The sequence below is a fragment of the Danio rerio genome, chromosome 20 (assembly GCF_052040795.2).
Source record: "Danio rerio strain M-AB ecotype USA chromosome 20, GRCz13ab, whole genome shotgun sequence".
In the NCBI taxonomy this organism is placed as follows: Eukaryota; Metazoa; Chordata; class Actinopteri; order Cypriniformes; family Danionidae; genus Danio; species Danio rerio.
The window spans coordinates 9,205,469-9,220,000 of record NC_141040.1 but is presented as its reverse complement, the minus strand read 5'-3'; the positions used below and the strand labels follow the sequence as shown (position 1 = coordinate 9,220,000).

The 14,532-nt window shown below is 38.4% G+C and overlaps 1 protein-coding gene across 1 annotated transcript in view; it reads left to right on the top strand.

The window, feature by feature from the left end:
- Positions 1 to 14,000, top strand: part of oma1 (OMA1 zinc metallopeptidase) — a 38,912-nt gene extending 24,912 nt beyond the window's left edge. Inside the window, 4 exon segments of the mRNA NM_001423841.2 lie at positions 11,311 to 12,609; positions 12,642 to 12,673; positions 12,759 to 12,913; positions 12,941 to 14,000. Coding sequence (NP_001410770.2) covers positions 11,311 to 11,574 — 264 coding nt within the window. The 3' untranslated portion in view covers positions 11,575 to 12,609; positions 12,642 to 12,673; positions 12,759 to 12,913; positions 12,941 to 14,000.
- The last annotated feature ends 532 nt before the right edge of the window (positions 14,001 to 14,532 follow it).

The window sequence follows — 14,532 nt, the reverse complement described above, 5'->3', positions numbered from 1 at the left end:
CTGCCGAAGGAGAAAACCAAACACAAGGGCTTTAAAAAAGGCCTGCAGGATCTATTCTGATTGCTGGATCCTTAGATCAGTAGTAAAAACCACAGAAAAAGAGTCTTCATGAGTGACTGAGGATAAATAATTAATCGCGTGAGCTGTTATGTGGTACTTCAACATATATGTAGTGCAGCGCATGAAATGTGAGAGAGGGATTTGTTGGAGCGTGAATTCAGCTCCATTAAGATCTTATTTCTGATTCTGAGCAATCATAATTTCCTCTTATAAGATTGACAACATTTATGATGACAGTCAAATTATCATCCTAATGTGGAAGCTGGATTGAGGTAGTGTTTGTCCATGTCTCTTACATGCAAAAATTAGCTTGACCCTGCAGTATACAGTATACGCTCACCGGCCACTTAGGTACACCTTACTATAGTACCAGGCTGGACCCCCCTCTGCCTTCAGGACTGTCTTGATCCTTCGTGGCATAGATTCAACAAGGTACTGGAAATATTGGAAATATTGAATTTTGGTCCATATTGACATGATAGTATCACAGTTGCTGCAGATTTGATGCAAATCTTACGTTCCACCACATCCCAAAGGTGCACTATTGCAGGGGTTCTCAACCTTTTTCACTGCGAGGCCCATTTCTTTCTCGTCAATTTTTGAAGGTGCACCTGTTTGACATTTTCTTTAAAATGTTTGTATGAAATGCTCATTTAAACCTTTGCTTTATATTATATTATATTATATTATATTATATTATATTATATTATATTATATTATATTATATTATATTATATTATATTATATTATTACAGTGCATCCGGAAAGTATTCATAGCGCTCTACACAATCCTGTCTTGGAGGTCTACAGACAATTCCTTTGTCTTCATGCTTGGTTTGTGCTTTGACATGCACTGGCAACCCTGGGACCTTATGAAGACAGGTGTATGGCTTTTCAAATCATATTCCAATCAACTGAATTTACCACAAGTGAACTCCAGTTAAGCTGCTGAAACATCTCAAGAATGATCAGTGAAACCGAATGTACCTTAGCTCAATTTAGAGCCTCACAGCAAAGGCTGTGAATACTTATGTACATGTGATTTTTCAGATTCATTATTTTTAATAAATTTGCAAAAAATTTCAAATAATCTTTTCTCACATTATGGGGTATTGTGAGTAGAATTTTGAGGAAATAAAATAATTTAATCCCAAAAGAAAAAAATGATACACCGCCCTACATTTTTTCCCCATTTCTGAACTGTTTTAATTGGATACACATCACGATATGCAGAAAAAAAGGACAATTTTTACTTCCATTTTATTCTGACTTTAAAAGAAAAATCCAGATGATTTAGTTCCTGCATCTGCCAGCAGGGGCTAATAGGTGACACTAACCAGCCAAATACTGAAAACTAGCTTTAACCAGGGCTGGTGCATCATTTTCAGGTTGAGGGCGGCGTGATTGTCATTTGCATAGAGCGCCAGCTCAGCTTGCTCCGGTCCTGCTTTAACCCCTTACCTTTTTGACTTACTAGTGAAACAATCAGCCATTTTAATCCATCTAAAAGCTACCATCCCAGAGTTGGTAACAGATGAGCATTTATGGTCTAAAATACATAATATTTGAATAATTTACAGATTGTTTTGGTTTGTAAAATCATTATTCAAAACTGGGATTGTGTAAAGCCCTTTGAAAGTTCCAACCACTGAGCACCATTGTATGGAGACAAATCCGCCATGTTTTACCTCAAAAACCTTAATTCCTTTTGACTGAAGAATGAAAGAAATAAACATCTTCAATGACAAGGGCCTGATAAATTGATCTTGAGTTATCTTATTTTGAAAGTAAGCTAATCCCCCAATATCCTGTACTGTTTATAATGTAAAGCACAAGCACCATGGACACACTCTCTTTGCCCCTCACACACAAGCGGCTCCACAAAATGGCTGTCGATTCAAATATTCGATCCAAATCTGCGGTGGAGGATGCCGTTGTTGAAAGTGTGCATTTTAGTGGTACGCAGGGGCCTTGGTTAAACTTGAGCTTGAACTCTTGGCAGTCCAGCTTGTGTACTGGAACACCGCAGACACTGAATGAACAGATGGGCAGGACACTAATTGTCCATCAGCTGTAATGGGTGTGTGTTTCTGTTGAGTGGAAGTTATTTTTCCCAGGGGAAGTTACTTTAAAACGCCCTCCATCTTTCTCTGTACTCATCCTCTTTAACCTGAGCCAATGGAGAGTCGACCTCCGCCTGTTCACTAATGACAATTACCATAGTGGAGTGTGTGAGTCTTTGTGTTTGTGTGTGTAAGTTTGTATGTGTGCGTGGTGTGTTGGTTTGTGTTTGGGTGTGTGCAGAGGTGGTAACGAGTTACAGTACATTTACTTAATTAAATTTACTTGAGTAAAATTATTGGATAACGTGTACTTTTTGAGTACATTTAAATATGTGTACTTTTACTCTTACTCAAGTAAATTATTAAAGAAAAATCCTTACTCTTCGCTACATTTCGCAGCGTTCCTCCGATACAGTCAAAAGATACTAAATATTATCCATATGTTTTGTTTGCAAAAATCGCGAGGCGCCGCATTGTAGAGATTGTGTCGCGAGATGTTACTATAGAGATGCGTCCTCCGCTTTCGGTTGTGTTGAATGATGGCTGACAAGGGAGATATGCGAGTTATACTGCGGCCACGCCATGGCCATCTGTGGTTCTGAGAAGGACAATCATCCTGTCTGTGTAGTGAGTTTATCGGACCAGTTCACCCAGCGTCTAGTTCAATCTGTTTTCCCGTTAAGATGTCAACGACAATCCGCTTGTTAAGTGTGACGTCTCGCGAAGCGGCTTCCGGGTCCAAGCGCTCCATTCAACTGAATGGGGAGATTCATGAAATGGTAATAATAAACGTTTACAAAGCGATTTAATACTTTCGAAAATCACGATCGCAGTATATATGTCTATGCCTTATATCCGATGGCCAGAAAGTGATAAATATTTTTATAAATCGTTACATTTTTGGTATTTGTTATGCAGCAAGCCCAGAGATTGTTGTGTACACTATGATTTATATAAAATTAACTTTAATGTGTGATAGGAATAAAACTTGATCATAAACGAATGATTTCTCCACTCAAATGAATGGCGGCTTCGACCTGGAAACAGTATTACATATGTCACAAACACGTCACCACTTAACAAGCGGATAGCCTGATAATGCAATGCACGCTATACATTAAACTGACATCGGAACATATACATGAATCCCAGCTCCAACCTGAAAAAAGTAGTGGTTAGTGTCAAAATTATCACATTTTGAGCCTTTTTAATGGTAACTATGCAGGCCCATAGCCAAGGGATTTGCGGTGGTTGGAAAAACCCACCCCTCAATGACAAAGGTCCAGGATTTGTCCCATAAATGAGCTCATTTGTCTTATCTTGATCGCTATATCATCATACATAGTGAAATTAATCAATTTAAACAGGCTTTAAGACCAAGCAGAATCCTGTATTAAAATTAATTTGAAAACTAATTTGGCTATTTTTTTTATCCATGAATTTTCAATCAAATTAAATATACTTTTTTACAAGAGGCTAGAAAAATTGTAAAGCTTTTTTATTATTATTGTATTTAAATTTTTATTATTCAAATAGCCCAATTCTGACTGAGGACAGTTGAATGTTCTGGCCAGTTTGTAGCCTAAAGCTACAATAGGCTACAGTTTTTAATCTAATTAAAACTTCAAAAGATTCCTATTTTTTTCTAATGATTTATGTTTTAAAAATAAGTATTTTTTTTTTTAATTCTAAATCTTTAGGAAATATTTTGTCACATTAAATGATTCATTATGATGACGACCTATCAGGCTAATTCAGCTAAAATAGTGCTTAAAATATCACTAAAATACAGTATTTAAATCTCATACATTGTAAATGAGATGAATAACTGCAAAAAGGTCCACATTTTGAGAAAAAAAAACCCTTATAACAGGCTGGCTACAGGCCTAACCAAGTATGGGATAATGGGATAACCAAGTAGCTGTTTAATGGAATAACAGATTAATCACAGTACATATTAGTCATTCAGTTTCCCAGAGATAGGTTGCAGCTGGAAGGGCATCCGCTGCGTAAAAACATGCTGGATAAGTTGGTGGTTTATTCCGTTGTGGCTTAATAAAGGGACTAAGCTCAAAAAAAAAAAAAAAAAAATCAATGAATGAATGGTTTAAATAAGTTTTGTGAAACTAAAATAAGGCACATTTCCAGCATCACTAAGTGATTATATCTTGTATATCTGACCTGTGCTTTAAATATTAATAAGTGAAAGAGATCATACAAGAAGGCTTTGTATTTTATGTTTTGAACATCTTATATCTTTTTTAAAAAACCTTGTGGTTTGAAGGACAGTGAAATTTAACAATACAATAAGTGTTTTGGTGCTGCAGTGTGATTTTTTTTTTTTTTTAATGGTTGTTTTGTAGGGATAGTTTACAGTTTGAACCCAAAAATGACCAAGTCTGTCAGAGATTCAATTAAAAAACAAGTTTACTGAAGATACTTTACAGTTTTGTCAGCAGGCATCAGCTTTAATACTCGCATAAAGTTTGTCGGCCGATCTGCTTACAATCTCAAAACATCAACATTTATGTACTCACATATCGTCATTAACTGCGTCATACATGTAGGTGTTTTAACCTGAGTGGTTAATACACATTTCCATGTAGGTGCATGCATACAATTCTGAACGATATCTCAGTATCTCAAGCATATTTTAAAATCAGACAGCTTCAGAGCTGGTTATAAGAAAAGGCAAAGGCCTCTAGATTATGCTTATTTTCCCAAAAAAAGCTCAGTTGTTTCAAATTCTTCAAGAGTCCAGGTCCACTTAAGAGATCTCCATGACCTCTGACCTGGGAAGGTCGCTGGTTCGACCTCGGCTCGGCTTAGTTGGCATTTCTGTGTGGAGTTTGCATGTTCTTCCTGCGTTCGCATGGGTTTCCTCCACAGTCCAAAGACATGTGGTACAGGTGAATTGGGTAGGCTAAATTGTCCGTAGTGTATGAGTATGAATGAGTGTATGGATGTTTCCCAGAGATGGGTTGCGGCTGGAAGGGCATGCGCTGCGTAAAAACGTGCTGGATAAGTTGGCGGTTCATTCCGCTGTGGCGACCCCCGATTAATAAAGGTAATAAGCCAACAAGAAAATGAATGAATGATGAACTTTACTATGGCACAAACCATGCATTCACAAAGGGCTTCAGTGTTGATGCTTGACCAAGGGCGTGTCTAAAGTTGGGGATGACGCGATCGTCAGAGCAGCATCGGCCAATGAAATTACTCACCAATCGTCTATTGTCTGAGCTGGGGTATTTGCATAAAGTAACCTTGATTGGCTGACGCTTCCGTTGGCATTTAAAAAGTTGAGAAATCCCCAACTTCTGCAGCGAGCAACGCCGATCAAGCAGTGCCGACAGATCCACACTTTAGTTCGGCAATGATTAACGTCACCCATTCAAAGTGAATTGGAAGCATTGATGCTGATGCCCTGTGTGAATGGGCCGTAAGTTCATCATATAGTCTAGGCCCTTAAACATTCAACTTTATTAATAATCATAAAGACACAGGAAGTTATTCGTGTTACTCCATCCTGGAGCGGACATCCATCAGAAAACCCACGCCATTAGTTTAATATGTCAACAACGTTTAGGTTGGTTTCTTCTGTATGTCTTAGTAAAATAAAAAAAATAAAAAAGGACAGCTGTATTAACAAAATATATTTTGTAGAATTTATTTCAATGTTTAAAATGGAGTCTGACTTGACATTAACAGAAAACATTTTGTTTTTTTCTTCTGTAAAATAATAACTACTTGTTAGTTTTAAAGAATGAATCAGCCCTTAAAAAGTGTTTTGTCATGCTGATATTAAGTATGTAACATATGCGTCTCTATTGGGTATTTGTTTTTAGTAAGCTTTGTTCCAGCCTCTCTTTCATCAAATGTCATTTGTTTTGTCGAGTTTCCTTAATGGCCTTATTCTCAAAACATTGCACTTCATTGCTTAAAACTGCCATCTTTCCTGCATGATTTGAGTATGTATTTAGCAGCTCAGTCTGATATTTTCTCCAGAGGAAAGATTACTTCACTAATCACTAAAGAAAAATTACTTCACTAATACCTTAAAGTATGTTTGAAATCAACTTAGGCTTATTTTAAAGGCGCACATTGTTATTCTCTTCGTGAGCAATTAATCCATGCAATTCAATTCACTGGAAAATACAAATGTTTGTTTTGGTATTCTTCAATCAAAGTCTAACTTTTTGCTTCCACATTGGGAGTGGCGGTCCTACAGAGATCCGGAAGGGAGGTGATGGTGGGGAAAAAATGGGTGGAAGAAAGAAGAACTGAGTGGGAGAATAAAAAATGGGTGAGAGAAAAAAACTGGGTGGGAGGAAAAAAAGAAACAGTGATAGGAAACTTTAGGAATTTTTTTTAAATCAAGTTTTTGCGTTCCCTCGCGAAGATGTTTTGCGTTCCTTTGCAAAGTTGTTTTGTGTTATCTCGCAGAACTGGTTTTCCACAAACACTTCCTGTTCACTTCATACATGTCAACCGTCCTGTTTTTGCCGAGACTCTCCTGTATTTTACCATTCTATCCCTCTATCATCCTATCATTACGTATTTTTCCATATTTCTCTTGTATTTTGAATCTTAAAATTCACGTTGAAATTAATATAAAAATGTCTGTATTCACTTTCTTTCCATTTAAGCTGTGCGTCGATCATCCCCCAAATGCAACCTCTGAATTAGTGAATGTATACGGACCTGCTTCGTATGATAAACTAATGCCATATCGGCTTTTGTACACGCCATTTAAAGTGACTTCTTTATCATTAAACATACCTCTTTTATCAAACAAGTAAAGAACAGCACATAAATCTCTCGTTTTGTTTAGTTTAATAACAGAGGTGTCACTGTAAGAATGCGCAGATCTATAATGAGAGCTCTCCATTACTTCAGGTACTGTTTATGCTCATTTAAGAGAAAATTATTAGTGTTTAAAATAAAACATGCAGGACAGAAATGTTTACATATCATTAAGTGTATTTGTCTGTTTAAACACACCCGAATCCCAAAGTGTCCTGCACTTTAGCTCCTCTTCAAATGGCGTGTACAGAAGCTTATCTGGGATCAGTTTATCATACGGACCAGGTCTGTATACATAAATTCTCTGATTCAGAGTATGTATATGAAGGGTGATGATTGACGTACAACTTTACTGGAAAGAAAGTAAATACAGACATTTTTATATTCATTTCAACTTGCTTTCAAGATTAAAATACATAAGAAATATGGGAAAATACTTAATGATAGGATGATAGAGGGATAAAATGGTAAAATACAGAAGAGTCACGGCTAAAACAGGAGGGTTGACATGTATGAAGTGAACAGGAAGTGTTTATGTAAAACCAGTTTTGCGAGGAAACCAGTTTTTTTCCCCCACCATTATGTCCCTTCCGGGTCTCCATATGGTCCTTCTCTGAGGTCAGTTTGATGGCTTCAGCCACAATATTCTTAACCACACCCGTCTTAACATTAGTTTGCTATGAGGGAATGATTTGCTAAAAGATAGCTCCGCCCCCTACTCAATATTCTATTTCAGCTGGAAGTACATCAACATACTGAAATAAGTCTCAGCGACTTCTTGTTCACGTAGATTTAAGTGTCCTTTGTGCAATTCCGAGAGGCATTATCGATCTGTTGTTATGAAGGTTTGTATGCTTCTCATCAACCCTAATGGAGATGGGAGGTCAAAGTGCAGGGGTCACAGACAGAATGCAGTAGAGGTCGTTTTCTTTGTCAAATCAATCTTTGTAAATGAGTCTGGATGTCTTTAATGTAAAAGATCCTAGTCGATGTTCATCCACCCATCTATCCATCCACTTCTCCAAACTATCCATTTAGATCGGAATTTAGATCAGTCCTTTTTTTCAAATCTCTATTCCAATCCATCAAGATTTCATGTAACTTCCATCCATCCATCTAAACTTGTGTCACTTGGGTGCAGAAGACAAGATGGAAGGTTTATAGGTGGAAGGTCAAAGCTCATAACATGCTGCATTAAGATGGATGTATTACCCCCCTTTTCACAAGATACTGTATCTTATAAATCTGTGGTAAGTTCAATGACGTTAAGCAAGTAAAATAGATTAAAACTATTGTCTCAAACCTGTCAAAATGTGACTCTTTATATGCATCATCTGCCGACCAGAAGTTCGAAGCATCCTCCTTACACATAAACGCAAAGCATAATGGATAATTTCACGTTCTAAGGGGTCGATCATACCTAATGTGCTTTTCTGATCCAAAAACGTGACCACACTGCCTTTTTTGTTGTCAAGAAAAAAAGAAGTGCGGTGCGCTTTTTATGTCGCTAGGCAATGACTGAGGCTGTACTCACACTATGTACAGTTGCCTCGAACCACGCCAAAGCACGCTTGTCCCCCCTCCCGTCTCCCCAGACGGCCCGGGCTCACACCACAAATGGGCCTTGGCATGCTTACGTCAACGCTGCTGTGCTGTTCAGTGAGAAGCGCTCTCTTACTCAGCAGCACAGTGGAGATTTCTCTAGTTATATCGTTTCAGTCGTTTGATATGCAGTGACATGCAGTCAAATAATTCGCCACACAGTCCTTAGGGATGCGGTGACACACAGTCAGATATTTTGCCGAACAGATCCGCCACTTTTGGCGCTCAAAAACAATCATAAAACTCTGGTGCTGCAGGAATGAGGAGGTCTGCTGAAGCCGCGCAGCTGTCATGCAGTGAGGAGTTCTCGTCTTTAATAAACTACGGCAGTTTGTGTTCACTGAACAGTAAGAATGATTAATAAATCAATATGAAACAGCCCTGTAAAAGTCACGTCTCGCTTTCAGTTTCGGGCTTTGGCGCGTTTTGCACTCACACACAAGCATACCGCGCTAAAGCCCAAGTGAACCGTGCTCAGGCACACCTCTTCCAAACGGGCCAGGGCCGGCCAAGTTAACCGTGCTTGAGCCCGATTCAGCGCACTCACACTTCTCAAACGATCCGGGAAACGGGCCTGGGCACGGTACGGATGGCATAGTGTGAGTAGGCCCTGAATCAGCTGGGTGTTGTGCTTGAGCATTGCTGTTGATATTAAAATAATTTTAATATTTAATAAAATTGTGATATTCAAGATTTGTAAAGTCATACAGGTCCGGATAACTCAAAACAGTCTCTCCTCCATTTTCAAAAGTTTTGTTGTTGTCTTGACAACACAAAAGATGTGTTCGACTTCATGCAGAAAGTTTAGAAATTTTGTCCGGATTGACGCTGCGCAGATGCTACGTGACTGCTACTTGCTTATGGCTTTGTATTTAATAGGCCTATTCATTTTTTTTTGTTTTTATAACCCTCTCGTTTTCCTTTTTTTTTCTCTAATGGGTTTGTTATATGTTTAATTCATAATTCCCTTGTTGTTTAAAAATTAATTATAGTTTGTAGAGACTGTATTCTGTTTTGTTTGTACTGTAAACCTTTTGTTGTTTTGATGCCATGTGATCAGTCATCATGACTGCCGCAACTTTGAGGCCCTAAGTGTTTGGCTGTCCGGCTCTGTTTTCAACTCCGCCCCCACCTGTGCTCGGCTAATCTCGTTAATTACCAACTGCAGCCATGGTTCAAGTCGAACGCACCTAACCACTGCAGGCATCTCAACAGAATCCCCGCCTCTGCTTTCGTTTGATTGGACAATAAAAAATGAGCGAAGTAACAGGCTTTTTCTGCTCAGAGTTGACTTTTTTTCAACTGCGAGCTCACATGGAGCAAAAACGTGAGGCACAGCAGGCAGTTAAAATGCGAAGCACACAGGGCGTATAAGCAGCCCGCAAAACGCTCACTGCTATTAGTAAATCATACCAAAAAGTCGCCTCTCAACGCAAAAAGCGCGTTCGGTGTGATCGGTCCCTAAGAAAAAGGTCTACAGACTATTTTGAGGGATGTAAACAAAAACAATGGTCCCAACGTATTTCCTGTTTTACAATTTTAATTTTTTATAGCTTCCGAGAATCCACATATTTACATTTACATTACATTTACATTTAGTCATTTAGCAGATGCTTTTATCCAAAGCAACTTACAAATGAGGACAAGGAAACAATTTACACAACTATAAGAGCAACAATGAATAAGTGCTATAGGCAAGTTTCAGGTCTGTAAAGTCTAAGAAGGGAAGTATTAGTAGTTTTTTTTTTTTTTTTTTGGGTACAGTTAGTGTGATATCCAGAGAGGCAATTGCAGATTAGGAAGTGAAGTGGAGACTAAATAGTTGAGTTTTTAGTCGTTTCTTGAAAATAGCGAGTGACTCTGCTGTTCTGATGCAGTTAGGGAGTTCATTCCACCAACTGGGCAAATTGAGCGTGAGCGTGAGCGTTCGCGAAAGTGATTTCTTCCCTCTTTGGGATGGAACCACGAGGCGATGTTCATTCACAGAACGCAAGTTTCTGGAGGGCACATAGATCTGCAGAAGTGAGAGCAGTTAAGAAGGAGCAAAGCCAGAAGTCGCTTTGTAGGCAAACATCAGAGCTTTGAATTTGATGCGAGCAGCAACTGGCAGCCAGTGCAAACGGACTAGCAGCGGAGTGACATGTGCTCATTTAGGTTCATTGAAGACCACTCGTGCTGCTGCGTTCTGGAGCAGCTGAAGAGGCTTGATAGAGTTAGCTGGAAGCCCAGCTAGTAGAGAGTTGCAGTAATCTAGTTTGGAGAGAACAAGAGCTTGAACGAGGAGTTGAGCTTGTATTGATGATTAATTATGATAGCTGGTTTAACATCAAGTCATGGTTGAATTGCTTCTTGTTACAGTTATGAAATAGTTTATTAACTAGCAGGAAATGTACATGGACTGATGACATGACCACATTGAAATGGTCTATAGGCGCCATATGCTAGCTTGCCATGTTTTTCAGTATATGAGTAATGTTTTGGTTTAGGATTAGTTTGTTACAATCCAAATTTAGTAAATCTTCTGTAAGTAAAAAAATGCCACCTGTGTCACTGGTTGGACCTAAAGTATCTTAAAATGTATAGAAAGAGTGTTTAAAAAGGTCTTAAAAGGTATTGAACTTCATTATCTGAATCCTGTATATACACTGTTTATGATTCACTGGGATTATAAATAAAAAAGTGACTGGTTTCACCATTATATGCAGGTTGTTTGGCACTCCTCTGTAAATTGTGCATAATAGATCTTCTGTAATGCGTGTTATTTTACATTTTGTTATAGGCTCTTGAACTTCGTGCCCGATGCAACTGTCCTGAACTCCCTAAAACCGACCCCCGTGTCGTTTTCAATGAGACTGTTCGATTGGTTCTGGAAGAAGGCAAAAAAGAACAGATGCTGGAAAAAGAAGAAAAGAATGGTAAAACCCAAACTGGAGACATGTTTCCGTTACCTCACTCTCCTCCTGTCTTGGTTCAGGGGTCTCAGCCTCGATTGGGGGAAGTGCTGGTCTCCGCTGCTATGCCACAAACTCTGCTTAGTAAATGAGACTTGATGAAACATGACTGACATGGATGAATTCAAGCTTTCCTTTAGCTCTGAACAAGGCCCAAGAAAGATCGTTGGATAGAACCAAATTACTTCGATACTCGGTTGACACCCCTGTTATGATTTGAGTTTGCGTCTGTATATCATTTGTGTGTGAAGCTTGAGTTTACGTCCCTCCTTCAAGCATCCTTGGCAGTGCGGTCATGTTAATAATGGAGCAATTATAAATGAGCTTTTGATTGGATTTAATGATGTTATTAGCATAAGATCCCAATGAAGTTGAGTGTGTTATGATGTATAGTACATTATTCATTAGACATCTGCCTCTGCTTTAATGCCCCCTATAGATTTAGGCTGTGGTTTAACTCTGTTGTATTGCAGATAATACTGCTGAGTTTGAAGCTGCTTGGAGTATTGGACGTTTTACATTATTTAGAGGATTTGTCAATAGCCAGCTGACACTTGTGGTCTTGGCAGGTGTTGGAGTTTATTTTAAAGACAATCTTTATGAATGCTTTGAATGTTTGGAAAATATGACTGAAAGTATGAGATATATATAATTATTTATTCATTTTCCGTAGTCTTTACTTCAGAGGTCGCTACAGTGGAATAAACCACCAACTCTTTTAGTATATGTTTTACACAGTGGATACCCTTCCAGCTGCAACCAAGTACGTGGAAACACCCAAAGACTCTCACATTCACACACACACACTCATACACTATGGCCAGTTTAGTTTATTCAATTCACCTATAGTGAATTGCGCATGTCTTTAGATTGTGGGGGAACACCAGGAGGAAACCCACGCACACTCAAAGAGAACATGCAAACTCCTCACAGAAATGCCAACTGGCCAAGTTGGTACTCGAACCAGCGACCATCTTGCTTCTTGATGTGACACTGCTAACCATTGAGCTACCAAGCCACATATAAATTAATATTGAAAATAGTTATTTTGTCACATATGCAAATTAATTCTGTTCTTTAAGTCAAATCAAACAGCTTTCTGTTGTCAATTATGACCAAAAATTTGTGACTACATTTATATCACACAACAGAAATGGTGGCATCACTAGGGATTCTGGGTCACTTGATTAACCCCTTCCACAGGGCGAGGTCGAACTGAGGTGCTGTTTTTTCCACATGTCAAGCCTCTAGGCATTATGACCACATGTCACATGTCAAGCCTCTAGGCATTATGAGCACCATTTCCTTTCCCCAACATATCTCAGGGCAAATCGGCATGGGGATTTTACCCTACAAAAATCCCAAATGGACCCGGATGTGTTGTAGCACAGCTGTTTCTGGACAATACTGATAACATGGATTGCTTTTGAAGTCAATGGAATCATCCATATACTTGATATCAATCAATATCACCACACCTTAAAAAAGTATTTTGAAGTGTCTGATTATTTATTTTATTTTATAGTTATACTTTTATTGACAACAGGTTGCACACTCATTTTATTTCTGTTATATGACTTATTTCATTGAGAAAATTTGTGTTTCTGATGTACACCAACGCAAAGCTAACATGCACATTGCATCGCTCGCGCAAGGTTTTCGGCAAACTCATTGCTACTCATTGTTAACTTTGTATAATTAGTAGGGCTGTCAAAATTAGCGCGTTAACGCATGCGTTTAATTTGAAATATTTAGGGCGTTAAAAAATTTACGAGGTTGCAGTTTTTTTTTATTTCTTGCTGTGGCCGATGTGCGTTTAATGTGCAAAGAAATATGGATAAGACCAAGCAAGTGCTTTTAGAAGGCAAGTTTTAGTATAAAACAACTAATGTCGCATCACCAGGCTATCCGGCGTTTCCTCCAGAGTTTCATGCTATTTCAGGTGTTTCATCTGTGTGTGTGTTTGTGTGTGTGTGCGTTTCCCAGCAACAAGAGCAAACGCCTGACATCGCTGGTGGTGCCCAAAGTCTCTTTAAAGCATTCTATTTGTATTCTATAGTCTTTGCAGTGTCCGTATCCCTCAAAGCTGTTTAGAATTGAATGTTTAGAGATGCTGTGACCAAAGTCTGTGGTCTATAGTCTATAGTTTGTGGTACGTGCCTTTGATGTCCCCCTTGGCCACATTGTCCCCTGTTAATGTCAATAGACTGGGTTGTCTTAGCAACTGGCTGAATATAAAGGAGGACTAAGCAAAATTGTTTCTACTTTATAATTAATGTTCTCAACTCACAGCAATACAACTTTACAATGAGTACAATTGTTTGTATTCAATAATTTATTATTATTCTAATTTTCCATTTTTGCAATGCCTGTATTTTGGATTTTTTTGTAGTCCACTTAGATTCCAACATGAAAATCATTTTTGTTTGTTATTAGCATTGAATGTTTTGAATTTCAAATGGCACTTACATGCCTGTTTTTATTTCTGTAATAAATATGGCATTTCGTGATTACAAAAAAGAGTGTGATTAATTAGTTCATTTGTTTTTGATCAATTGACTGCCCTAATGATAAGCGAATATTTCGATTCTCATTTCTTCTGTACCTCAACATTACAACAAAAAAATGGATTAGTGATAGAAAGTTCGGATCATTGACCTTTGAGTATCGTTCAGCAAAGTGAACAAATCTTTTTTTCCGAGTCATTTCGTTCAATTTGACGAAGTATTATTAAGTGAAGTTTCACAAACTAATTTCAAGGGGAGCACGTGATATGATTGATCTCAGCTGGTCTCTCATCTGTAATCATTAGTAAGCCAATCAGATCATTTCAAACTCACTATAAATAGCCTGAATAGTATTACTCCATCTTCGTTTTTAAAGGAATCCCGACATCCACCCCATCTCCCCCTTTCCTCCTTCACTTGGGGGAGCTCTTGAGAACTTCCTGATCTCATATCCCCTTACATGCTCATTGGGAGCGCTGGGCTTAATTATCTCCGAGCTCAGGATTCTCTTCCGGGACAGCATGCCAAACCTGCTATTATTAT